The sequence below is a fragment of the Erithacus rubecula genome, assembly GCF_903797595.1.
Source record: "Erithacus rubecula genome assembly, chromosome: 5".
Lineage (NCBI taxonomy): Eukaryota > Metazoa > Chordata > Aves > Passeriformes > Muscicapidae > Erithacus > Erithacus rubecula.
The window spans coordinates 48,546,580-48,573,531 of record NC_136687.1 but is presented as its reverse complement, the minus strand read 5'-3'; the positions used below and the strand labels follow the sequence as shown (position 1 = coordinate 48,573,531).

Here is a 26,952-nt window from a genome sequence, read left to right as displayed (position 1 = left end):
AAAAAAAAATACCTGACTTTGATGGTGTAGAGACTATAGTAAGTTAGTGGGTGCAAAGGAAAGTGATGCAGGGAAGAGTTTTTACAGGCAATTGAGAAGAAGAGGCTGAGACGACAGAGGAAGAAACTACATCTAATAAATAAACATTGCAATGTAGTTGAAAATGGGTGATAAAGAAATATACTGCATGTTACAAGGACATGTCAAGACCAGTTTTAAAGACCAGGTGTATCTGGTATTTATGTTCATTACAATGGATACTCTCACCATCTCTCACACTACAGTATCTAGCCACAGTTCTAAAATATTACAGTAGCTTAGGAAGGTGGGTTAATTGTGCTCACAACTATCTTCTCTTGAACCTGTGCAAGTGTATAGATATTGCTGATTCTTATTCTTCTGTGTGTTGATGTATCAGAGCTACATCATCACATGAGAATTGCTTACTTCTTACAAGTCTTAGCTAAAATAACACTGCAGGATTAAATACAAAAAATACTAGATTTTGCAGCTGGCACAACATCAAAGGACATTGTAATAGGTTCAGCAAAGGGAGTATTTGAGATTATGTATTTGTACTTCAAGCATTGTATGAAATCTTTGAGTTATTGACATGAGGAGTCCAGAATCAGAAGAATTTTATCCTGTGTTTTTAGGGGGTTGTACACCCTGATTCATCGTGGCTCATAAATGATTAAGTAACAGAAAGGTAAACTGACTCTCAAGGATCTAATATTGTCTAGGATCAGGAAGATAAGTAACTTGCCCCTCTAACAGCCCTGGTGAGGCTGCATCTTTATTACTGTGTCCCATTCTGGGCTCCTCTGTACAAGAGAGATGTGGAGCTCCTGGACCAGGTCAGCAGAGACCACAAGGGTAAGAGGGAACTGGAGAGCATCTCTTACAAGGAAAAGCTGAGGGAGCTGGGTCTGTTCAGCCTGGAAAAGAGATGACAGAGAGGGAACCTTACCAGTGTATGAGGACGAACTTCATTGTATGGGTTACCAAGCACTGCATCACTTTCCCAGAGGGGTTGTGGAGTCTTTTTCACTGCAAATATCCAAGAATCATCTGGATTCAATCCTATGCCCTAGGGTGACCACACTTAAGCAGAAAGGTTGGACCAGATGAGCCATTGCAGCCCCTTCGAGTCTTACCCACTCTGTGATTCTGTGATGATTTGCAGTTCAGGACAAATCAAAAACTTATTGACAGTTTGCTGTACAATACTACATCTCTAAAGGGTGCTCTGTAGTAAACTGTGAAACAACACTGGTTTTATCAGGTTCTATAAACCACCTTTTTAAATGTGCAGCATGGTGCCTGCCTAGCTGTATCTCCTTCTGGAGAACAGCTCTCTATGTCTCTGGCACCAGGATAGTTCTCTATAACTTGCACAGATGCAAAATAATTCTTTGGTTCTCTGGTGGTATAGCTGGAAGAAAGGGCAGAGAGCTTCCCAGTGGATGGGTCCCACACCTTCCCACCCATGGTGGGCATCAATTAGATTGTGGAAAGCTACAGGCCTTTGGGCTCATATAAACTCTTGTATTTCTCATTCTCTTTTTCTGTTCTTTTCTTCACCTTCCAAATAAAAACCTGTTACTGAGCTTTAATTTATTGTTTTTTAAAATCCTCTTAAAGTAAAAGCTTTTCCAGATTTCTAATTAAGGCAATAGAGAGTAAAAAATGCTGCTCTAGAATACTAGTTTTAAGTAATCTTTTGTGTTACTTATTAATTCTAGTTTATGTTGACTTTGTTGTGAATTTACTGTTCAGCATTTCTGTGTGATACTAAAAATATGCTTAGTCTGAACTATGGTAAATTAGTTTCCATGGAAGTCAATTAAATACTCTTAATTCCTTCTAAATTAGCAAATAATGGAAAGAATTAAGCCCAAATCCTGGCTTGGGCTTATTCTCCAGAAACTCGCATGGGACTTTTCACTGTTTGTCTGAGCACGTGTTCAGGGCACACAAAAGGCCATTGTAACTGGAACTGATGAAAGTGGGAATACTGGCCTGGTGTTAACAGGCTTTGCTTCATTTGCAGAATTCATGAGGAACCCCTGTGTGGATGCTGGGCTGATCCCTCCCTTGGTGCAGCTGTTAAACTGCAAAGACCAGGAAGTATTGCTCCAAACAGGACGTGCCCTGGGCAATATATGCTACGACAGCCGTGAGTGTTGGAATCTGCTGCATTCTGTACTTGCTCTTGGGGAAGGGAAGGGAGTGTTTTGGTGTTGTACACTGTGTGCTGCTGGGTCATTTTCCTCTCTTCTTGGTTTTTATTTACCCCACAATTCTTCTTATTGGATGAGAAAATTGAACATCACACTTGCATAATGCTTTTGTGACAGATTAAAACACATTTTCAATACTGTGATACTACTGGATATAAAAATAGAAAGGTTTTCTGATCCTGGGGGGAGGGGTAGGAGTGGTGTTTCAAACATAATGAACTAGGTTTTCAAGGAGCAGATGCTACATATGCAGAGGCACTGAACAGTTAATTTTTCCTCAAACAGAATGTGTTGGAATGGAACAGTGTTAGAAGGGAACACTATTATTCTAACCAGTCTTAAATCTGTGCAGAGCTGCATATGTGGCTGAAATGATGCCTGAGTTATGTTGCTGATTCTCAGAATTCTTACAGCAATTAGTTGCTCCAGGACCACATATTTGTATTTTTGGTAGTCAAGGGGGAAGGGGGGTTATCAATGAGATTTTTTTTAGCTTTTTATAGGTATAATAAATTTTTACAATGAGAAGCAATTGAGTTTTGAAATGTAATTGTGACTGCATGTGCTGATTACATGCATGGGTGTGTCATCTGCAAAACAAACCAGCGGTTGCAGTGTTTTGAAAATGCAGCCTCATTACTCTTTACTTCAAAATTTTGAAAAAAAGCCAGTTCATGATAAATATGGTGCAGAAGCAGAGACACCAGGAACATCTTGCACATGAAGGAATTATGGATGTCTGCAGATGGGAAGTGAGATGAAATTGTAAAATCATTTTGTTATAGAGAGTTAGTGACTTATTTTATATGGTGAGAATTTTTCTGCATACTATGTTGCATTTACCAAAAGTTCTGCTGTATGAATACTGACTGTAGCCTTTCTCCTTGCTACTTTTTTTCATCTGAATTCAAAAATTTACATTTTATGTTGTTTTAAATTACCTTGCCTTTGACCTCAGGGAAGTTAATCATGTATTTGCGTTTCCATTTACAGAAAACTACTGCTTGAGGATGTTAATATATAAGTCTTTCATTTAGGATTTTCTTTAAGGTGACCAATCAACTGAACAGCTGCTTCCCCATGGGAACTTCACATAGAAGCTGTTAAGCTTCCTATAACATAATTTATATGCTTTATTCTGTTTCAGGATTATGTATGAGATCAAGGTTACTCTCCAGTGCACCAGTTTATTTCTGTGTAACTGTTCATGTCATTATTGTTCATCCCTCATTTTTTCATGAAATACAATAAGGACACACAGAAATGGTTTTGTAGTGTGAGGTTTTGTGGGCTTCTGCTGGCTTTTACAGAATTTAGTACAGAAAAGTGAATTACTCACCTTGTGTTGTCCTTTTGTGGAGCAGAGCTGGCACTGCTAAAATCTACAGTAGGCAGGGATGTGTTCTGTGTGCCATGTTTTGTCGTGCTCCTGTGGGAGGACAGTCACTACGTTCCCTGTGAATTTGAATAAAATTATTGAGTAAAGTGTAATAAAATGTGGCAAAAATCAAGGCTAGCTTATTGGATTTGAGTGGAAGAGGCTATTTACAGTGCTTAGTTGTCACATCCACCCTATCTGACATTTTCTGTTAACTTAATGTGTAATTATTGAATAGTTATGCACTCTATCCTAAATTCTTATTTAGGACAAATACTTTCACTATGCTTATTACTAGAAAATTTAATATATTTCAGTTTTTTACTATTGGTTTTCCCTAACAAGGGGACATAAAGTATAACAAAGACAAGATGTGGAAGCTGGTAGTTCTAATTAAAAATGTTACATAATGATAGTTTTTTGGGGTTTTTTTCCCAGTTGAGACAAAAGCATCTGTTACCCTTTCTGGTAACTGTGATTTGTATAAGAACTTGAAATACATCAGTAACTATGTTTTTCCAAACACATGAGTTTTTTTGCACTTCTACTCCCCATATAACTATAACATGCAGCAATGGTGAATGTCTCTAAGTCCTAAATCAGTGTTAAGCTGAGCCTATGCAGTAAAGCCCACATTGGATGGCTCATAGCAATATTTCTCTACATTGAAGGCCCAGTTATCCTATATTTGATCCCAGCAAGCATGCATCAACTTGTTCAGTGACAGCTTGTGCCAAAATGAATTAATCAGGTCTCTGATTCTGAGAGAAGTTGGTGTGGATGAAACCTGTGGGACAAATAGCTTCTGCAGGGAAAGCCCCTTAAAACTGGCCTTGAAGAGGAGAAGGATTGCCAAAATCGTTTTTCCAAAGGAAAATGGCAGTGGTTCCTCAGTGTTCACAGATCCCAGAGCTGCTGCATGAAGGCAAGATCATTTCCTCGTGAGTTCAGGAGTGGCTACTCCTGGAACACACTACTATGGAAAGGTAATTAATTACTAAGTCCCAATGCTGAAGGAGATTTAGTACCTTCCACAAGTTAAAGGGGAATTACACCTGGCCAAAGACCTCATTGAACAGATTCATTTCCTCACAGAAAACATGAAATGAAAATCTGTTGACTTACTGATAGATTTTCTTGTCTGCTTGAAGTCTGCTGGGTGCTCATCTGTGTTAGCCCACAAAAACACTACTGAATTACCTATTTGAACAGGGAAGAAAATACAGAGAATTAATTGCATTACATAAACAGTTAAAGAGGGAAAAATAGGTCAAACTAACACCAAGCAGCCTTGAGAGCATTCTTTTTAAAGCATTTATTTTGCAGAAATCTGTGTTATATGAATCTCTGAACATAAAGAATATAGGCAAATATAATTGCAAAGCAGGGTAGAAGGAAGCTTTGTTGGTGCTGAAACCAGGGTAGAAGGAAGCTTTGCTGGTGCTGATGAGGTATCTGGTCTCTCAGCCTTCCTCTAGTATGCAGAAATGCAAGAAACAATTGAGGCAGATAAAAAGATTTCAGTCAGAAGTAATGAATTGCAGACTGTCAGAATCAACTGTATGCAGATTGTTCAGTGCAGCCTTACAGTTTAACAACAGATACATTACTGCATGTTCCTGTACAGCCTGTAATTGTTCTACACACTTTATCTAGTAAATGCCACATAGCCCTCAGCTGCCAAATTTTCATCAAAGAAGAAAGTGCAAAGAAATGGAGACATGATCTCTCCTCCCTCCTGCTTTCTCCCCCACTGCATCTGTAGATACAGTATCTCTATCTATCTATCTATCTATCTATCTATCTATCTATCTATCTATCTATCTATCTATCTATCAATATGTAGATACAGATACATAGATATGTATCTGTAGCCTGTACCAAGTCCAGCTGCCTGTACTTCCAAATCCCCAGACAACAGAGTTCTTGGCCTCACTCATGGGCAGAATTTTATCAGAACTGTATTATTAGGTGCAAAGCCCATTCTTTCCTTTTACCCACCAGTTATGTGGTTTTGCCTATAATCAAAGCTCAATTCTTAGAAATTGTCCATTCAGAGCAGAACAGCTATCCTACCTGCTTCACCCCTCCTTATCCATGAGTCAAACTGTAGGCACCTTTCTACTGTCTGTCTGTCTGTCCATCCCCTCCTGTCATTATTCCTGGTTCTGTTTCTTTAGTAAGTTTTTTCTTAGAGGTACAGATGTTACAAATAAGGGATACATTCTCTTCTAAGTTCTTGCACCTTGGCTCCACATGCGATGTAAAGATCTCATGTCCATTTTTTTGAAAAGGTTATGTTTAATATGGTTCTTGCTGCTAAAAGCAGTGCTGCCTTAAGTCACTACAGAATGGCTAATTCTGCTGTAGATAAAGCCTAAGAATTATTTGCTACCATCAGCTCTGGCCACTGGAGTATTAAGTTAAAGAAAGGCATTATCCAAATTGCACCTCATGATCACATAATGAGCACCCTGGTGATTAGTACACCCCTTGGCTCTCTCTGGTGACATTTTTCACAGTAGACTGGGAAGAGTCTGGTGACTGGTCTCATGTGGCAGATCAAGTGCGTGGGGGACAGGAAAACAGATTACAGTTTTCAACATAGGCCTCCTTTCTTGCGAGACCAATGAGACAATGTGGGAGAAAGATAAAACCTGCCTGTAGCCAGGTCTCTCTCCTATTCTGAAACCCCCCTCACAATAGTGCAGTTTGTCTAGATGAAAGATCAAGCCAATCAAATAAATTTTATCAAGAATTTTAATGGATGCTGATGCTATATTAAATTAGTATTATTTTCATAGCAAATAATAGACTCACAATATTTTTTATCATGAAGTTTTTGATGCACATGCTATCTGAATCTCAGTGATCTTTCCACATGTAACTTGTTAAATACTTCAGTTCTGAACTGATTGACAAACTATTTTCCTGTGTTTTTATATAGCATTGTGCACATGACAGAGGCTGCCATACTTATGCTATAAAAGTGATAATTCTAAGAGGAAGTGAAAGGCCGGGATATTTAGAGCCTGATTCAGAAGCCATACAAACTAGAGGAAGGCATTCTGATTGACTTCAGTTGAGATTAGATTAGGCTCTTACCCATTAGAAAATAATTCCTTCTTGGTGTTTGACCATATATCTTGTAGTGGAAGTGAAAAATTTCCTATTCTGCTCTTCCATAATATATATATTAATGGCAATGCTTAAAGACCTCCTTGTGTAATCCAGAAATGACTTCTTTTTGTACCATAGCCTTGTTTCTTCATGAAACCACCAGCTTGGGTACATGTTCTTAGAAACCATAGTTGGTATATAAGCATCTTATAGAGTTGGAAAGAAGCTAAAAATGCCAGCTCATCCTATAAAGGCTCTCCACTGACAGCTGCTTATCTACCTTTCTCAGTAGGAGAATTATTGTGTCCTTTTCTCATTTCCCAAGCTGTACATTTCTTTGTTATCTATGCAGTCTTACTTGTATTGATGGCAGGTCTCCTAGCTGAATTTCAGCTATGTGGCCTTTCACATAAAACCAGATCCCTCTTCATCTCAGCCTCAACTCCAGAACATGAGCATTTTTGTTAAAAAGATCTCATACACGCTATAAATTCTGTAAGCTCAGCTCCCTACCCTATAAGAATGTACAGATCTCTTGCAGGGATCTGCTATGAAAGGCTAAATACAAAAATAAGAACAGCTCAATTGTACAGTTATGTTCTTTCATGGTTAATTTCATATCTACAGGAGAAAATCAGACACTTTAAAATAAACATACTGGAGAGAAGTTAAATTCAGTTTTCTTCAAAAAACAGCATAACCTTTTCCATTACCATATGGAAAACCAGCAGAAGCCTAGAACACAACTGATGTTGATAACAACGGCACACTACTGGCTAATCATTTTTATGAAGGTCACCCTGATTCATACAGCTAGGCAGCATCCTACCACGATTTTTCACTTATCATTGTACTAGATTCTACCAAATGCAAATGCCATCTACTAAGCTGTTTCCCAAGAAATACCATGAAATTGAGACCAGAGTCCTTAAACTGTTGCTTGAAAACTGAGTATTTTGGTTGCAGAGAATTTAAATTCAAGGTTTTGATTGTACAGATCTGTATTTTAGATCTGTATTTTAAATCTGTAATTTAGATCTGTCCTCTCTGAGACATGCCACAGTCTTGGAAAATTATTGCATTTTTACTTTAGAAGTCCTTGATAGTGCAGGCTTTTCTCCAAGGCTCTGCATATAAGTATTGCATCAGCTAGAAACTAGAGTGAATGTATGGCAACATATACTTCCTCATTTGAGTTCTCCACAATTGAGTTCTTAGTAGCAATTAATCATGAATTTTCTTAGGAGGCTGTTAAACAATATTATTCTAACTTCTTATTTTGCAGCTGGCCTAAATGGAATCAGATTGATGAGAAACTCTGTCTAGTTCATAAGAAAAAAGACATTTGAGAGGTGATGCAAAACACATGAGTTCTCAGGCTAGGCTCCTCCTAGGCTTCATTACTTGGGACAAGCCCAGGACTTACCTCAGCTGTTTGTAGATCCCAGGTCCACTTATTACTTTTTCAATTCTTGGAATAATTGTCTTTCTTTTTCTAACAAGGAAAGACAAACACCCTGGTAGAGTCCACAAATATGCTTTATGGTGGATTCCTTTTGGTTTTCTTTACTTGTTCCTTCTTGGGCTTTTCCCAACCTACACCAAATCCCCATGGGTTTCACACTTTCTGGGTTTGCTCCTCTTACTGCTTTGGTGGAGACCCACAGCTCTTCCAGGCTCCTTTCAGCAGCAGCCAGCAGCACACTGCTGTTCTGCACCACACTGACCATGCCATGCTCACTTCACACCCCTCCTCTTGGAGAGTTTGAAGCTGAGAAAAAACATTGCACTACAGGCCTGGGAGTAGAAATTCTAAATTAATTGTGGTGTGCAGGTCTATTCTGTTAGTAGTATGAGATGCTATGAATGCCTATTTACCAGTGTAGAAAAACTGCCTGCTGTTTTACTGTGTAATTGGGTTCCATGATTTATTTCATGCTGTATGAAATACTAAGTCAGCTTCAGCTCTGACATACTTTCATAAACCTAGAGTAATTTGTTTGACTGCAATGGAATTACTAAGGAGTTCCATAGAGTTATAAAATCAACTGAAGAGTCTGCTGTAAGCATATTGCATATGCAAAGGAAGGCAAAGCTACATTCAGCTTTGAGGACCTTTATCTGACTTTAGTATATATAAGTAGAACATTCTCTTCTTTAAGTTGGTTTTTTTAATTTCAAACAGAATTGGTAGCAATAATCACTACATTTCAATTACACATTGAAGTATCCTTGGAATCCAGAATAAATTACTTGCCAATACAGTCTAGTAGTTTTGCGTGTCTTGTTGCTGATAAAAACATTGCTGCTGCTATATTAGAATCTCAGGTCCAGTAGCATTTGACTATTTGAGCATTTGAAGTGAAGTACTGAAGTCTTGAGCAGTAAATTCATCACTGTTCTTTTGTCTGAAATCAGAAACACATGATTTTTCTTGTATTAATACGACTTAAGAGGAATATGACTAATAAGCAGATGTTACTTAATAAATTAAATTGTGGTCTTGAATCCAGCTTGCATTGACTGTTACCTCAGCATAGCATTAGGGAGATTGCAAGACCTGCACACTCACTTTTCCTTTCAAATGTTCTGCCAAGCTCCTGACCCTGTAGATAAAAGAAATAAAAAGAAAAGAAAAAAAGAGATTAGGGCTTGTTGACATTGATATCCTGTGGTCCATGCATTGAACATATTATGATAAGTCTACCAAAAATATGCCTAACTCTCTACTTGGAATCATTTATAAATTTTATTTGTTTGTTAGAATAAACTAGTTGCATAAGAGGGTCAATACACTGCTGCATCAGTTGTCATTAGCCAAAAAAATTGCTGGCAACAGTTTTATCCAAAAAGATCAAATCTAACTATTTTCAGTCCTTGAAGGGACTGTGTTAAGAGATAGTGCTCTCTAGTTTACTGTTTACATATTTATTATTTTAGCAATTATTCTAAAGGAATAACTATGAACCCTCAATGCTTTCCCTTATGGCCAAGGATGGCTGCCAGCATTTTATGATGAACTGACTATAGGACAACTCTGTCTCTGAATCAAGCATAACTAACTCAAGATTGTTTTTTTTTTCTTTATAGAGCAAAACTTTTAAAATTATATTAATTGATTTTAACCAGTAAACAGTTTTTTAAAAACTGTACTTCTGGTAATCAACCTTATAATTCCTGAAAAAATTAATAAAGCAAAGCGAAGTTTCAGTACAAGACACAGCAATCCTAAAAATTATCCTCCAAATTATTAAAACATGAATCTCAAAATACAGTATTGCTGTGTAATGTCCCTTTTAGAGAAATGCACAGAAGACATGGAAAAAGCAGCAAACATTACAAGTGCAGTATAATCACATGAAGCTTACTTTCTTTGTAAAATAAAATTAATGAAATGTTACTGTGTGTTGTGTAACAGGGTTATTATGGTCTGTAGTCAAGCAGTCAGAGACCTGAGAGGGGCAATGACTAAAAAGCATACACAAACGAGACTGAGGATAAAAAGTAGAGTCAAGTGTTAAAACTGAATGACAACACTGCATGGAAAGTTTTAATCTTACAGTGTTCAGACAGGAAAAGGTATAGTCCCAGTTAATGCACGTGGCAGTACTTTTCCTGTATAGATAGTGTCATTTATACTAGCTCAGGGTTTGCCATTGGCTTTTTGAACGTTTTCTTTTTTTTTTTTTTTTTTCCTTATGTGACCAGGATATTTTTTTCCTTGGAGTTCTACTCCTGCAGTATTTTGCTTACACATGTTCTTGATATTCTGTCACATCATCATTTTCTTGCAAAAGCCAGTTTGCTATCACAGACCATTACAGTTTCAGGTAAAAGAATAAGTAAGCAGCAGAAGCAAATAGTGCTTCATTACAAAAGTCCTGCAAAGAGGATCTAATTAAAAAAAAACAGGAAAAAATAGAAATAGATCACATAGAACAGTCCCCCCACCCCCTGACTTAGGTTAATGTAGATTAGTTCATCTTTATTAATTAAGGAAAACAAGAGTTATCTGTAGGCACTGTCTAATCTAAGCAATATTTTGGTCAAAAAATGCAGGATTGTAGCCAAATGCAATAATGATGAAGTAATTAAAGTAAAATGGCAGTATGTCACTTAAATTATTTAATCATTACACAACTAAAAATTATTTTTAAATAAATAGTATATTTTTCCTATGTCACCCAAATTTGCTGTCTTGGCAATTTGGTTTATGCAAATCAGGTACCTTGATCATGCAGATGATCCTTTCCCTCACTGACTTGCACCGTTCATACCAATGCAACTATTTACACCAATAGACTTCTGCAAAACATGAATTGGGGAAAGGATAATTCAGGTATCCAGTTGCAAGACAAAAATTAGAACATTTCAAAGTATTAATCTGATAATTAATTCCCAAAAGCTTATTTTTAAGAAATGCCATCAAATTGTTTTCTAGCTGATCATCTGGGAAATGGGTGTATTTTTAAAGCCTAAATATTTTCCAGTATCTCTTTCTATTATGGCACAGCCCCACAGCACTTTTTATCTGAGTTAGATTTTTTTCTTGTTAACATTTTGTGACTTAATGATTTGTTTCAGGGCTTGGTGAATTAGGGACAAAAACTCAAGGGAAAGTGATGCAAACAGCTTGGGAAAAGCAAATTGAAACTACTCTAAGTACTACATTGTAAAGATCTAATTATCCTGCACATTTTAAAAAGTTTGGTTGTTGACTTTCGGCATGGTTGAGCAACCAGAAGATTTGACAAGACTGTTCATAGTCAGAATGTGAACAGTCACAGTTATTTGATAATCCACTTAAAACCCTTTTTTTTGCATAAAACTCCTTTGAGCAACTCAGGATAGAAAAAGGGACTGTGCTAATTCTTTGAGACGGTTGAATTGGGCTAAAGAACATTGTGAAATAATAATTATTCTGTAATAAATCTTACTGTACATTTTACAGGGAAAAAAATACATCTGGTTTCCTAGGTTCTCATTCTGGCATCTTTAGACAGTATTACATGTACTTAAAAGAAAGCTATACAACAGCATTGCCCTTTGTGACTGCAGTGAAGCATTTTTAAGCAGAAATGTGAATGCTCTCATTAAACTATTCAATCACTGTTCCATTAGGAATAGCAAATGTTTATTTAAAAAGGTCACAGGAAAAAAAATCAACACAGCTTCTGGGAGGCTTGGAAGCACGTTAAGTGTGGGAGTTCATAGAGCTGCTGAACTGCAAGGTAATAGTTGGATTGAGAACAAGATGCAGCAACATGCTGGGGGCTTGTTTTGACTGTAAATGATTTGGACTTGGATGAGTATTCTTGTGTGCAAAATCTGTTCCTTAGCGACAGAGAAGTAGTGAGAACCGAGTTGGTGAAATGCACACGAAGCATTCTGAGTCAGGACTTTCTGCTTGGGAATGCAGTGGAGAATCACAGCAGTGCTGGCAGTGGGTAGGCAGGACCTTCAGGGTTTTCCTCCTACATCTGGCACAGGATTCTTTGTGGTCCTGCACTAATGAGCTGAGTTAATGCTCCTGGGCAAAGAAGGCAGCACCAGGAGATCCTGATTATAGCACTGACTGAGGTCTGTTATTACTCAACTACCTGGGGCAGAGAAGGAGCCACGCAGGGTGAGCTCCAGCCTGGGAAAGAGGGAGAGCAACAAACTCAGTTATGGCATCTCCTTTACAAGTCTACCAGCATATGTAGTCCTGTCAAAGGCAGGCTCTTACAGCCTGCCACCTTTTGAGGTTCATTTGTACCTAACTTTTTGAGTATACCATAAAGACAGACATTTCTTGGAGTGAGATTTGTTTCTGAATCTTCCTGCTTTACTTTCACTTTCTGTACAGCAGAAGCTGGTTATTGGTTTACCTAATAAAAACATTGTGTGGATAACAGTTTTGTCATGGATTTGAAGTATTCAAATACATTGTAAAATGTTGTCACACAGTAATTTTCAGTAGAGTTCTGTCAAATTCTGCCCAGGTAAGGAACTTAGCGTGTAACTATTTTTTTTTTTTTTTTTGCTGTTTTAACACTTGCTTCCAAACACTCACACACCTCTATCTTTCTATTATACTTTTTTTACATATTTTACATGTAGTTCATTAAGACACAGGTTGAGCTTTACATGTGATTCTTATCTGAATTTATCATCTTTGTTTGTTGATTTAAATTGCATGATAGTAACTTTAGGACCACAGTCAGTCCATCTGATTCAGAATCAGTGATTCAGTTTCATTTTGTACACCTATTTTGACTCACAGAACAGATGAGTTAAATACAAAATCATGTATTTGCATAAATTTACTAGTAAAAAATACCAGAAGAGGATATACAAAGCAGAATACTGGAATATTCCAAACAAAAATACTTTTTATTCTCTGCTGATTTTGTAGGTGTAAGCACTGAGTCTAAACACCTGACTATATCATTTCACTATATTTTAATGCAGGACTTCCTTTTGTTTCAGCATTAAAATTATGTTTGTTATGACATCAAGGATCTGAGAAATTTCTTTTCTGTTTCTCCTTTTTTAAATAGTTGTTCCTTGACACAGAGTTCTGCCTTGAATTTAACTGTTTAATAGATTACAGTTTCTCCTTTTCCAAAATGAAATAGACGTGCCTGCAGCAAAACAGCTTTCTGATATCCTGATCCTGTCCAAGGTGGAATCAGTCATAGCAATGAATTTATTCTGAAAAACTCTTACTACTTTGGTAATAATTTTAACTTAAGTCCTGCCAAGAATTACCCTTCCTTCATATCCATTCGGCAAATTTTCTGAAGTCCCTATATGCAATACTTACAACCCTGTTTTTTATAAAGTAGAAGAGGTATATATAGTTCATGAATAGTATTAACAAGAATTGGAAGATTAAGAATCTTCTTTTTGCAGAGCTCTGGAACACTTTACAGTGGAAGATCATATTATAAATGTGTACAGCCTTGGGTTTATGCTGCATACGTTGCAGAATGACAAAAAATTGGTTGCTTGACCTGCACATGGGGAGAGAGTGGAGGAATGGTGAATAACAAGGAAAAAAAGGAGATTTCCTTTGGGGCCATGAAGAAATTGAGAGACTATGGGTTTTTTTTTTACATTGCAAAACTTCAGTGATTCCCTTCTCCTTGCCCCCCAAGGTTTTGTTTTAATCTAGATTTTTGAGCTGCTTCCAGTGGTAGTTTACATGGAAATCTCTCTTGTTTAGAAGTCCTGGAATTTAGTTTATTGACTGTTGTCTATTGCTTATTGCCTACTGCTGGGGGAGGAAGCAGTATTGATGATTACTGTAATAGAAGGCCTGTTTGTCCTTTATTCCTACACTGTTGCATCAAATCTGATTATTTATATAGGAAGAGTTCCATACAGAGATTATAATGTGTTATTTACAGCCCTTCAGAACATTGTAGTCTTTTATAGGTGCACAGTAAATTTTTCTTTTAGCCATACAAAAAGTATCTGACAGTGGTATTAAATTTCAGCTATGGAAGTGCAGAGAACTGTGCATGGCTGTGTGGCAGAGTGAGTGCCACTGTGAACTAGCACCTCTGTCTGTTTTATCCATTATTCCCCTTTTGTTTATAACTAATCAAAGCAGTTTATTTTCTGTGTTTCAATTTCTTGATCTACATAACAGCAAGAATAAATTACCTGTATATGGACTAAGCTGTGTCAAGTGCTCAGAACCTCCCTCTTACAAAACTCAGTGCATCTTCAGAATATTATTTATCAGCTTCAGCAGCTCTGCCTCAAACACTGAACTTTACAAATGTATTAGTGCCAGGTGGTTAATCCTTTTTGTTGTAGGTGTTTTCACTTTCCTAGCTGTGTTGCACTAAAAATTGGCCCTCAAGCATCTCTCTAGATGAATTTGACAACACTGGAGGAATGACTTCACTCTGTTTAAAAGCTTCATTTTGTATGATCACTGTTACATTCGGGATTCGACTGTGGGTGTTTGGTTTCGTTTTTTTTTAATGTAACTCTTTGTTTTACAGATGAGGGCAGGAACGCAGTTGACCATGCAGGTGGTGCACATATTGTAGTAGACCATTTAAGGTCACTGTGCAGTAAAACAGATCCAGCCAGTGAGAAGCTCTTGACTGTCTTTTGTGGCATGCTGATGAACTATAGCAATGAGAATGGTAAACAACACCGAAAATTTGCTTTATGTCTACCAGGAGAACAACCCCATCAAAAAAAGATAAAAAGTTAGAATCATCTGTAGGTTTCCATTGTGGATGCTTAACACTAAGTTATTCTGAAGAGATCAAGGACCTCAATTCGGACATATAATTTTCTGTTTCAGTAAAATTATGTTCCCAAAAATACTAGATATATTGCTGACACAATTCCATATATAACATAAATTGTGTTAAGTTTTAAGATGAGCATCTGGAATTTACTTCTTTGTCTAAAAGCAAAGCTTAAAGATGTATCATACAGATTTACAGCAGGTAATTAGAAGGCTACATTAAGTCCTTTCTTTCTCCTTAGTATCAAATAACATCATAAGACTAATATGTTGCAGACATGCAATGTTGTTAATTATTTAAGGGTATGAATGCCAAACAGTTAATATTTTTTCTCCTTGTGGAATGTTACATTGTTCTAAGATAAATGGGGAATCCTTTATAGGTATGTTCAACACTGTTCTGTGTCTAACAATTATAAGTTTCTGTTCATTATATCATTAATTGGAGATGTTTAGAGACTGGGACAAAAACATAACAGTATATTAAATGGGGAACTCTTGACCACTGAAAGTAATACAATAGCATTCTACATTAGTTGTGCAAACTAGTATCTAGCTTGCTTCTTTGTTTTAATGTGCCAAAATATATTTACAGCATTCACACATTTTCAAGTTTTCAAAATGTGAAGAAAATTGGAATACATTAGGAAGGCTACAGAAAGGCTGTTCTCCTGACTTGCAATGGCACAGATTACAAATACAGTTAGTAATTACATTGTCTTCAGTCTTGCCCATTTCCTGAAGTGCAGTGTTTCATCTTAGAAAGAAATATCTTCTTTATTAGTTACTCACCATTTCTTGAAAGATAGCACTTGCTGTATCTCACTTTCCAATCTTATGTCTCCAAAACTTTTCTACTTTTCAGGATGGTCCAAAGGCTTTATTGTATATGTTTTTCATCTGCTTTATCACCACTTCTATCATAGTTTCCATGTGTGTTTTCTGTGCCATCTCTCTAGAGATCTCAGCTCTTTGTGTTAGCTCCAAATATAACTGTTGTATGTGTCTCATCTCTTTCACTTGTTCTTACATTGGGTTTTTTTCCTCCTCTCTTCTCTGTATTATCTAAGAATTCTTGTTTACAGTACTTTTTCCATCCTCTCTAAATAAGAACTTGATACTTCCTTCATTTCATATTGTTTTAAAACAGGAACTGTTTTGTTTGATCACTTTGCATGGGTATCACATTTATTATATTTCATAGTGATAACTCAGTACTTTTCTTTGTTATGTTTAGAGCAAATAGGTATTTTCACCTCTAAGCTACCAGAATGCTCTGTATCAATTAAGACTAATGAGCAAACCATATACTTGGTAGCTCTAGACAGACAAATCCAAAAGCAATGTGTAGAGATACTGTTACCAGTTTTGCTTCAGTGATCAAGCTCCCAGCAGATCTTCTCTAGGAAAACTAATTATGAGATAAATCTCCCAAACAAGCAGCTTCTGAACAGCTTAACTGTTAGGAACATTGAATAAATGACTCATTCCATCTAGTAAGATAGCTTATTCTGATGCAATCAATAAAGCAGTTGTGTGGTTCAGTGACAGCCAGGAGGATTCACTAGCTGCTCTCCTCTCTGGTAAAGGACATCTTTCATCTCACACACACTATTCACAGGAGCCACTGAAGCAGTGTCAGAAGTGAGAAATGCAGGAGTGTTCTAAGATCCTGGATCAGGTTGCTCACCAGCCCTGTATTCTACCATCACAGCAGGGAGGAGTGCTGGGGGTTTACCAAACCTCCACCTTATCCCACATGCTTGGTTGTCTCCATGAGAAAGAGCCCCTTTTGTAGGAACCCATGTTGGATGCAGCATTCATGGGTAGACCGTGTAAGATTTGTGTCCTCTACTTCCATTGTGAATTTGCTCACTGACTGGGGCAACCATTGAATTAAACACCAAATAATATTCCAAAAAAAAAAAAGTGATTTAAAGGACTAAAATTTTAGAAGAAAATTCAGTGACCATACCTGTAGCATGTGAATGGAGAAACAGGTAGTTGACCTGTCTTGCCAGTTTTAAGAGTCTCAAGTACAATTGGACTATAATTGTGAGCTGATCTAAAAATATCACCTGTGGGCCATCATAAATTTTCAGGACAGCAGTCAATGTCAGCTAGGAGCCCACAACCACTTACTTCCATGCATTGCAGCAGGAGGTAAATAATATTCTGAGTAAATCCAGTTCTTTGCTGGCCTGTTAAACATCAAAACTGAGATTTCCCTGACAGCTAATTGTGCTCACAGCTTAGTGAATACCATTTTTGGGATTTACTTGCAAAGGTTTGATCCCAGCTACTTATAAAGGAGATAAAACACTGCATTTTGCATTTGGTTTTACTGAAGGATGAGCAGTATGGGATTGTAGCCTAGAGTCACAGATTTCTTTGCCTGTAGTTATGGAAACCAATTGGACAAAAAATAAAAGGAAAAATATTAGGTAAGGAGGAAGTGTTTCAGTCCTTGAAACAGCACTTTTGCATTCTCTTTTCATGTTTCTCTAATCTTTTCTAGTTTGGCATGCTGTGTTCAAAAGTTATAGGTGGAGTTTTGGAAGATTTCTTAATGACTTGCACTCTTTCAATTTGTACTAGCTATCCAGATAAGGACCATTACAGCACAGTTGGTTCTTAGTTGCATCTAATTATCTGTGAACACCCTAATATTTTCTAATCATCAGCATTTTATGAGCAAAAGAGTATATATATTGTTTCATTTGATTCTAGTTTGTCATTTCCAGTCAGCTAATTGCCCTTTTCTTCCAATAACTGCTACTTCATTAGTAACTATCAACTGCCTTAGTTTTTTTAACATGAGAGACTCAGTTTTGAGTACTTTAAGGGATTTATCACACATGAGTTTTACAAAAAAGGCAACTAAGGAGCAGCTACAAGTAAGGCTTCCTTTTTCTAAACAAAGCAAATTAATGGAGCATTCTTGTATCTCATCCTGATTCTGGACACTCAGCTTGCAATTGTAACTCCAGTCACAAAAGTGTTGTCTAAGCTTTAAAAATAGGATTCCTTTTACAAGGTTCTTGTGTCATCTGCTTGTGTTCAGGAATTATTTTTGCTTACTATCTCTAAGTTCTTTCTTTGCTTCCTTGGTATCTTATAATTTCTTCAGCAACTACAGTTGTTAAGATAAACTTTGGAATTTTTTGCAGTTCTTTTAAACTTTAAAAAAAAAAGGTGTTGATATTTAATTGCACTGATAGAAATGAGAGGAGTTTTTTTCTGATGGAAAACATCCCTTTACCTTCAGCCTAAGTTATCTTGGCCCTCTTGTCATAATTGTATTTTACTACCCAAGTTCAATCAGACACAAATAGCTCATCCCTGCTTTCAGTTATTAGCTTCTTCTAAGGAAGACTTGGATAAAGAGGGGGAAAATAATAACTAATCTAATAAAACTAATAATTTGCAAGCACTCACATAAAACAGTTAGAAATATGAGTGCTTATTCTGCAGATCCCATAATCCTGTGAGCCAAGACTATTTGCAAGTTAATGGTATCAGTCCGTAAGGTAAACAAATTGTTTCTCAAGATCTCTAAAACAAACCATGAAGACTTTTTAAAGAAATGCAGAAATTAGGGAAGAACTAGGGAAATTGGCTTATTAGATAGTCAAACTGGAGATCAGAAGTTAACTGAATATGGTATGAATGTGTGAAAGTGTACATACACTTATATATATGAGTGTATATATGTAGATAAAAATAATTACATTTATAGATTGCTACCTCATTTCATTTCATAGCAAACTTCAGCCTGTCAAGATTGTCTTTCCTTCAGCACCTTCATAAAATGTGACATCCTGATATTAAATCATACAACTGCTGAGCCTTTCTTATTCTCACAAAACTCTTAGCAGCTGGAATGAATGTAGGGGTCTGATGTGCACTGTTGACCATCTGCAGACACTATGTAAATGTAGAAGAAATGAAAGAGAGATTTATGGCACCATTATTATGGTCTGACAGCAATGTTTCAGTAATGCTTCCTTCTAAGACTTACCTTGCTAATTTTCATGCTTGTCATGGGTTTTGTTTCATTTACATCACAGTTAGAGATGCCTAGCATGCTTTTGAGACTTAAATATACTTAATTGCAAAGTAACCTAAAGTGTCTAAAAGCAGATTAAAAGTATGTTCCTTACCATAGTGAGATGATCAATACAATCACTTTTATGTTCTGTCATGATTTAACAAAGCTGTGGGGATTGCAAGCAGGTTTCTCTGGGTTTGAAATTATGCCATGAATTTGTGCAAAAATACTTTTCCTTCAGCATTATAACAACAGTTATTGATGGGACACAAATGATGAGTTGTTTTCTGAAATTCTTTTCAAAATTATGAATTAGCCTAAATCAGCGTTTTTAACTAAAAGATCCCCAATAAAGTTCTGAATTTGGGATATTCTCCTCAGATCTTACTCTTTGGAGTTTCCATGTGTGTCACCGAAGGACATGGAGCCATTGCAATTCAAGTTTTAGGTAGGTAATTCTTTGTACTGGCGCATGTATTGATTGCCTTTTATCTACCTGTATATGCATCTGTACAGCATCACTGTCAGTGCTTTTCACCCAAAAGAACCCACAGGCACAGTGCAACATGTAATAGCAGTGTAAATTGTGGGTTTAAGTCATAAACTCAGAGGAGGCATTCAGTTATTCATGCTTTCTGCTCTCTTTGCATAAAGTTCTGCTTAGGAAGTGGGTGGAAGTGCTGTTTCATCCTGAAACACAGTGTTGCCTGGTGTCACAGCTCACTCTGGTCCTGTGTCAGGCAACTAATTGTAGGATGGATATGTGTTTCCCCAAAATTGTCTCCTGCTCTAGAAGGGCATTAACACTTGCTGCAATGAAAGGCCAAGATACACAGTTAGTCCAAGCTACACAGTCTGAGATTTTCCTAGGGCAGACATAGAACTGCTGGCAGTCCATCCAGCTGAGGCTGATATTTTTAATTTCAATATTTTTAATTTATCTGAACTAAAAAGAGCTGCAGATCTCCATACCAGTGAGATGCCTGATACTTTTCTCTTAAAATGCTTAATAGACTTTGTTAGAGAAAAAGCCTCCTGTTGTTGATAATGATAGATGTAAATGTCAGGTCCAGAATTTGTATGGCAAGCCCAGGCTTAAGTATAAACACAGCAAATAGCTGCTGGCAGCCTTTTATTTTCAAAGGTCTTGCTTCCTGTGCAGCTTTGTGACTCACAGGGTTGCCCTATCTTTATCAAATGAGAAAATTTGTGAATTTAAAGTTAACACTTACTGCTGTTAAGGAAATATTTACCTTATTGTCAACTCTTGTAATGTCATTCTTACCACTGTAGATATTTCCTGTACTCAGGTGCCATCCTTCTACTCTGGCAAAATCAGACTGGTATGGAGTCTGGTGTACCACCTGACCATCACCCAATACAATTGTTTTTTCTTAGTATATGGGAGTTTTTTTCATTTTTTTAAATTTAGAAGTTCTAGAGGTCCTTTAGTCAGTGCACTCTGTGCTCTCTTGAACAATGATACATCTTTCTATCTGGTTCTTAAGATTCCTATTTCCTTTCAAAGATTATGTTGTTCCCCTCCATGCTTTTAGTATATTTTGTATTAAGAAAGAGACAGAAAAAAAAAGCCCTGCTCAAAATGGAGAGTTCATGCTTCTGATGTTGGAATGAAATCCACAGAGGTTGTCTCTTTATCCATTACAGTTGTATAAAGCAATTTTTAATGTGACTAAAAGTATAGTCTAGTAACAAAGCAATTTCTTTCCAAATAATTTTCTATGGCATTTGTGGTTTGTGTCTTTGTTCTCCCACTCTCCATGATGACTAGTTTTTCCTTCAGAATTTTTAAGTGTTTGCAGGGGACAATCACAAACCAAGGACAAAACCAGATTATTTACCAGTAACTTGAGTTCTCCTACACAACAATTTTCTCTGTAGAACCATTCCATCTCCCTCTCTCCCCAGTTTTCCTATTGAAGGACAGTTTTTTCCAGTCAGTTTGGAATTAAGTAGGAGGGTGTAGCAGTGACTCACACATCTGCCAGAGGTAAAATGGCATTCAATGCATGCGCTAGTACAATTTGTACTTACCTGAAATTTGACAACTTCAACAGCTCTTTGGTGTCTGACATGGCGTACTCATAAATTTCACTAAAGACCACGAATCTGTGGAAGAGGTAATCCCTTCCCCCCAAAAAGGAAATTCAGTTACTGGTAAGTAATACAGTTTTATTAAAGATGTCAAGCCATAAGGATTCCTGCTCATCCCCAATAAGCTCTAATAGCCATGCCATATACTTACTTTGTATACCAAATTCATAATTATTATCAAAGTATTTTATACTGAATACAAATGAGCTAAACATTCTGGAATTGTTTCATAATTTTCATTATATGAAAATTTTGAATATGCTTGCCAGAATTTTGAGGGCAAAGAGTTCTTTGAGAACATGAGATGATTCGAAATTTGCTAAACTTCAGATGTTATATGTTTTTATCTCCCTGTAAAAATCTGCAAATTTTTGTGGCTCTGATGCCACAGATATAAGAACTCCAACTGATTTCAGTTGCCTAGAATTAATTCCTTAGCAAGAAAACCATACTAAAAAACAACAAACATACAAATGAAAAAACAAACAAACTCACCCCAGAATTCCCCATTAGGGCTTGACCAAAAGCTCAATTAAGTAACACAATTCTCTTTACTTCAGTGGGCTTTGGATCCATGTTTTTTGAGTCCATAACATTTAAACATAGTTGAAGTGCTTTAGAAACAAAGGAAAAAAGATGCTTAGGAAAATTACTAAACAACATCTGATGTGTTTATGTCTCCTTCATTCTATTCAACTGTGAAACAATGTTTTTCTTCTTTGCTATGTTGTAGATAAAATGTGTAAGAGGAAATACTGTTATAAATAATCCTTTAAACCAATCATGTTTCTGCCTAACCATCAAAGCATCTTTCTATTTGCAGACACCTAGGAGGCAATACTTTTCTTACTTGTAAATACTATAAACTTTCATCCTATGCAAGAAATTATCAGAATGGCTTCTAAGGACTTCTCTTAAACCTTCCATTTTTTGTCTTTATTAAACTTCTTTTTTCTCAAGCTCTTCATAATCTACATTGTGACTTCCTGTGTTTATAAAACTTCACATGTTTATTTCAGTGCCAGTTTATATTCATTCTGATTTTAATTTTCCAGTTTTGATCTTTAATTTAAAAAAGAGTATATAGAAAAATCTTTCAGATGAGACATTGTTTCACTGACCTAGTTCAGGTCAATTTTAGTCAGCTAGTCTCAGTGAGCCCAAAATCAATCCTGACATGTATTAGGAACCTGATAACCACAAAATTGTTAGTAGCTGCATAATTCACTATACTCTATGACCAGATCAGGAAGGAATATTTCTGGGAATACATTACATTGCCAGGGACAAGGAGAATTATGAGTCCATATCTCACATCTGGACCAAATCCTAGTCTGAAGAGTAGAGGAGACAGACATATTAATGCTGCTTAGTCTAGAAGTTGCTTTGTGTGAAAAATGCTTTTTTGGTTAAAAGAACAGTACTGTGAAGAGAAATGCTAACTCACTGTTGTACTCTCTTTTTATGTAGATACCTTGCAGTCACAGCTTATCAATATGGGTGTTATTCCTACGTTAGTGAAATTGTTGGGTATTCATTGCCAAAATGCGGCTCTGACAGAAATGTGCCTTGTTGCATTTGGCAATTTAGCAGAACTCGGTAAGTCCACAATACCAATCTCATATTTACATCCACTTTTCATAATGTTAAGTCTTAGTTAAAGACTAACAAAAGCTCATTCAAGTCCTTTTGATACAGTCAGCAATAACAGACAAGAAATTTTTGCTTATTTTCTCTAGAATATATAGTTGTCTCTTCTTTTTTTTTCCCCCTCTTCAGTAACTGAAATTTATTTAGGTACTTAATTCAACCTCATGTTTTATATTACTGTGCTTCAGTGCAACTAAGCACATTTTAAATCATCTAAACAGTATTTCCATAGCACTGCTACTTAATGTGAATTATTTATTAATAATATAAATATTGTATCCTAGTGTAACTCCACAAAGTTTTATCGAGATTAAATTTGACTCATGAAAATCTCTGAATGAAACAGAGACAGGCATAGTTTACTAATCTGCATATTATTTTAGGTGCAGAATTTTAACATATTCTAGTCTAAATACCTCCATGTATAAATCATGAATAGATGTTAAATTTAGTTACAACTTCATTTAAATTGAAGTTTGATCCAAGCAGATCAATTTTCATTGGAATGCAACCATGTGTAAATCAATGGGTTGTTAAGGCCAGTGTTTTATTAACATTTATGCTTTATATTGTTCTTTTGCTAGCCTGTTTGGTGAAATTCCAGTTTTTTGAGTTGGGGCATTTTTGCACTGGAGTATATAATACATAGCACTTATGATATCATCTAAGAACATTCATCACTTTAAAATATGAAAAAATTTTCTCTGAATTTATAGTTCATGGATTTCAAGGCCAGGGAAAGTATCATGTTACCTAGTTTAGTCTGGTCATACACAGAATACATTTATTTACAGCAGATAATTCTTAACAAATCAACAACAGAGAAAGCCATCAAGGTAGCACTAAAGAAATTAACAAATCAGAGGTCTTCAAGGTCTCTGTCTTGTTGAGTAATGAAAACCATGGGAAAGAAACTTTACAGCAGCTGCTTCCGTTCCAGTTCATACATACTGAAAAGGTATTCATTCTTTAAGACTGGCCCAAAATTAATATACTTTTTAATAATTTATTCTCCCTTTAGCAGCAGCCAATCACATTGCAACTGTATTATTTTATTTTTGCTTTGTAACTTCAGGGAATATTTTTGTAAGATTTCTATTTTTCATCACTTATGAGACAACAATATTGCACAGATCCCTTTAAAAATATTATATGACTTACTCTGTGTCAAAGCAGGGCACAAACCATCGATGGGTCTGGACAAGTACTGGAAAGATCAAAAGTCCACATAGAATATATTATGCAACCATGCATAGTGAGAGAAAACAATAACAAGATGTGCACAAAAATGTCTAGAACTGCAGTTCATGCTTTTCCCAAGTCCTTGGGTCAATTCTACAGTAAAGTAATCCCTAAGCATCTGCCAGAGCAATACCAAGGGTGCTGGAAGGTTTTCTGAGTACAGATGGCCCTCAGGAGGTGGCAACTGGAGAATGCAGAACACCAGCCCTACCACCTGCAGCCCTTGTAATACTGCCAGTGAGGAGGAATATGATACAGGCAATGGAATAAGAGATGCTTTTGTTGAATGTACATTTGAAGATCTGCTGGCTAATCTGGTAGGAATCTCACCCAGCTGTAAAACTGCTTTACTCTGTATCTGTGCAATATGAGGTGGCCCAGAAACAGCCACACACAGATTTCAAAAGAAACCTCACCATTGTGAAACCAAGTAAATGTTAAAGTATTTGGTGTAAATCTTCATCTCTCCCACAGAAAATTCAGTATAAAACCTGCTCTTCCTTCTGTTAAGATGAGGGAAATCAGAGACTTATTTTTGTACTATTACTGTTTCTATAGCTACCTTACATTTTGTTGGGCAAAACCAGACCAAACAGCCTTGAATCATATATTTATATATTTTTAACAGCCTTAACCATAATTCAGGTCAGCATATTTAAAGTCTTAGACATTTATCTTTTCATTTTGTGACAAGCATGAGTCTATTGCTTTTGTTTCTGAAGAGCAGTTAGTCATCTTACTGAATAAAGCTAGTAACAAAGAGAAAAAGTAGTTCTACCTTTTGGTGTGGTTTGTTTACTTTATATTGAATTTCTCCTTTTGCTTCACAGAGTCAAGTAAGGAGCAGTTTGCCTACACAAACATTGCTGAAGAGCTTGTGAAACTGTTCAAGAAGCAAATAGAGCATGATAAAAAAGAGATGATTTTTGAAGTTTTGGCCCCCCTAGCAGAAAATGGTGAGAATTTTTTTTCTTACTCTTTCACTCATTCTCTTATATATTTCTTTTATTTCAGTATATCAGTGTCTTTTTCAGGCACTAAATGCAGAGTAATGGACTGCCTCGTTCCAAAGCCACCATGGCTGATCATTGTGATTGTCATTTCATGAAAAGTGAATAGGTCTTAATTGTTGAGCATATGACAAGAGCCAGCACATTGTTGATGCTAATTCCATTGCTGATTCACTCTGTATACGATTATGTTGTATTTTATTGCCCTATGCCCACAGTTTGAATATCAAAAGCTGCTTTTTAGAGAGCTTCAGGACATTTGTCTGCAAACACTGGCTCAAGTGTTCACAGACCATCGGAGCACCAGGACATCATTTCCTGGAATCACAGAGCCACTGGCAGTTCCATTTCCTATAACATTATTTTTGCTAGGGGCATGTCAATTGCAGACCTAAGGGCTGGACACTCTGCCCTTATTGTTCATTGAGAGATCATATGAATTTAATTTGAGTGTTTGGTGGCGTATCTTACATAGCCCCAGGCAGCTCCTGGGACTTTGAATCACTGCTCAAACCAGAGCAGGAATTGATGTGCAGCCCTGATCACCCCTCTGGGATGTTCCTCCCAGAGAAACAAAGGATCAGACAAAGGTGGCTTGTACAGTGCATCATCTGTCCTTAGTGAAAATGAAGAAATGAGTTAACAGGTGGAGCTGGACTGATGTGGGAAGCAGTTCTGTGTAGAGAAAGCATGACAGTATTTGATGGCTCTCTAACCTTGTTTTAACCATCTCGGCATTAAAGCTTTTTTTTAATTGAATAGATTGCTAGATAGAACTGCAAATTCAGATTTATGTTTCATTCTACTGTGTTGTGTATACACACTCTGTATGCATCTGTTTTACAAAGTGTAAGTCAGGATACACTTTCACTTAAATTTAACAAGTTATTTTGACTTTTAAATGGCATGGAAATCAATCTCTTTTTTCAGTTCTAAACATGCACATTTTTTCCAAAATATATAATCTATTATATAATAATTTACAGTTTGCTCTAAGATAGTTCCATCCTCAGAGACTGGCAAATAGGGTTGAACTTTTTGTGTATTTGACATATGTCAATTTAAATGCTTATTTTTTCTTAGAGTATGTTTTTTAGTTGCAATAAAATTTGAGAAATTCACTGCTGCTGACCCTAACTCAGATGCTCAGATGTTGAGAGATAGTCAGAAAAACACTTCCACTGTAGATTCAAGGGACACTTAAATATGTGCTAGTACTGTTTAGGTGCTTTTGATTGTAGATAATTACCAATAGGTCAGAAGGGGAAAATGCCTCAATTAAGTATTTGCAGAATCTGGATTTTGGTGGTTAGGGTGTTTCAAGCTTTTTTTCTAATTTACTTGTTGATTAAGCATGCTAAGTGTACCAATTTCAAATCACAGAACATCTGCAACCCAGTATTCTATAGCTAAGGGAATTCTCTATTTTTAAAGCACCTCAGTGCACAAGTGCCCATTTAAAAAAAAATCCCAACTGGAGATTTTGCGTTTCCTTGCAAAGTTCATGAGAAGGTCAGCTGCACTTAGAGGAGCAGTGAATTTCACTGAGGCACAAAGCCTAGTGACACCAGGAAACTGAGAGTCAGACACATCCTTCAACAGAGGTAAAACACATTTCCTCTCCCAAGTGTGGCTTGTAAACTGTATGAAAAAATATTTCCAAAGCCCTGACCTACAAATATTTTATCTTGGGTTAAAACTCCTTTTTGTTAAAATACCATTTCATGTTGAAAACAGAGAGAAAACTACTTAGTTTGCACATTTCAGCAGTGCTTTGTGACTGTTTTTCAAAATCAGCATGCAAAAACTACCAGAATCGCTTCTATGTGTGAAAAGACCTAACACAGCATGACAGCCTGCCATTCCCTCTTAACAGAAAGGGAGTT

At 36.5% G+C, this 26,952-nt stretch overlaps 1 protein-coding gene across 7 annotated transcripts in view; it reads left to right on the top strand.

Moving 5' to 3' along the window:
- Window positions 1-26,952, top strand: part of RAP1GDS1 (Rap1 GTPase-GDP dissociation stimulator 1) — an 89,311-nt gene that overhangs the window by 48,904 nt on the left and 13,455 nt on the right. For 4 of the 7 annotated variants that reach the window (XM_079307081.1, XM_079307080.1, XM_079307084.1 and 1 more), the window contains exons 4-7: window positions 2,054-2,179; window positions 14,742-14,888; window positions 22,635-22,763; window positions 24,887-25,012. In XM_079307081.1, coding sequence (XP_079163207.1) covers window positions 2,054-2,179; window positions 14,742-14,888; window positions 22,635-22,763; window positions 24,887-25,012 — 528 coding nt within the window. The remainder of the gene's footprint in view (window positions 1-2,053; window positions 2,180-14,741; window positions 14,889-22,634; window positions 22,764-24,886; window positions 25,013-26,952) is intronic. The other 3 variants (XM_079307083.1, XM_079307082.1, XM_079307086.1) reach the window with 1 other exon arrangement.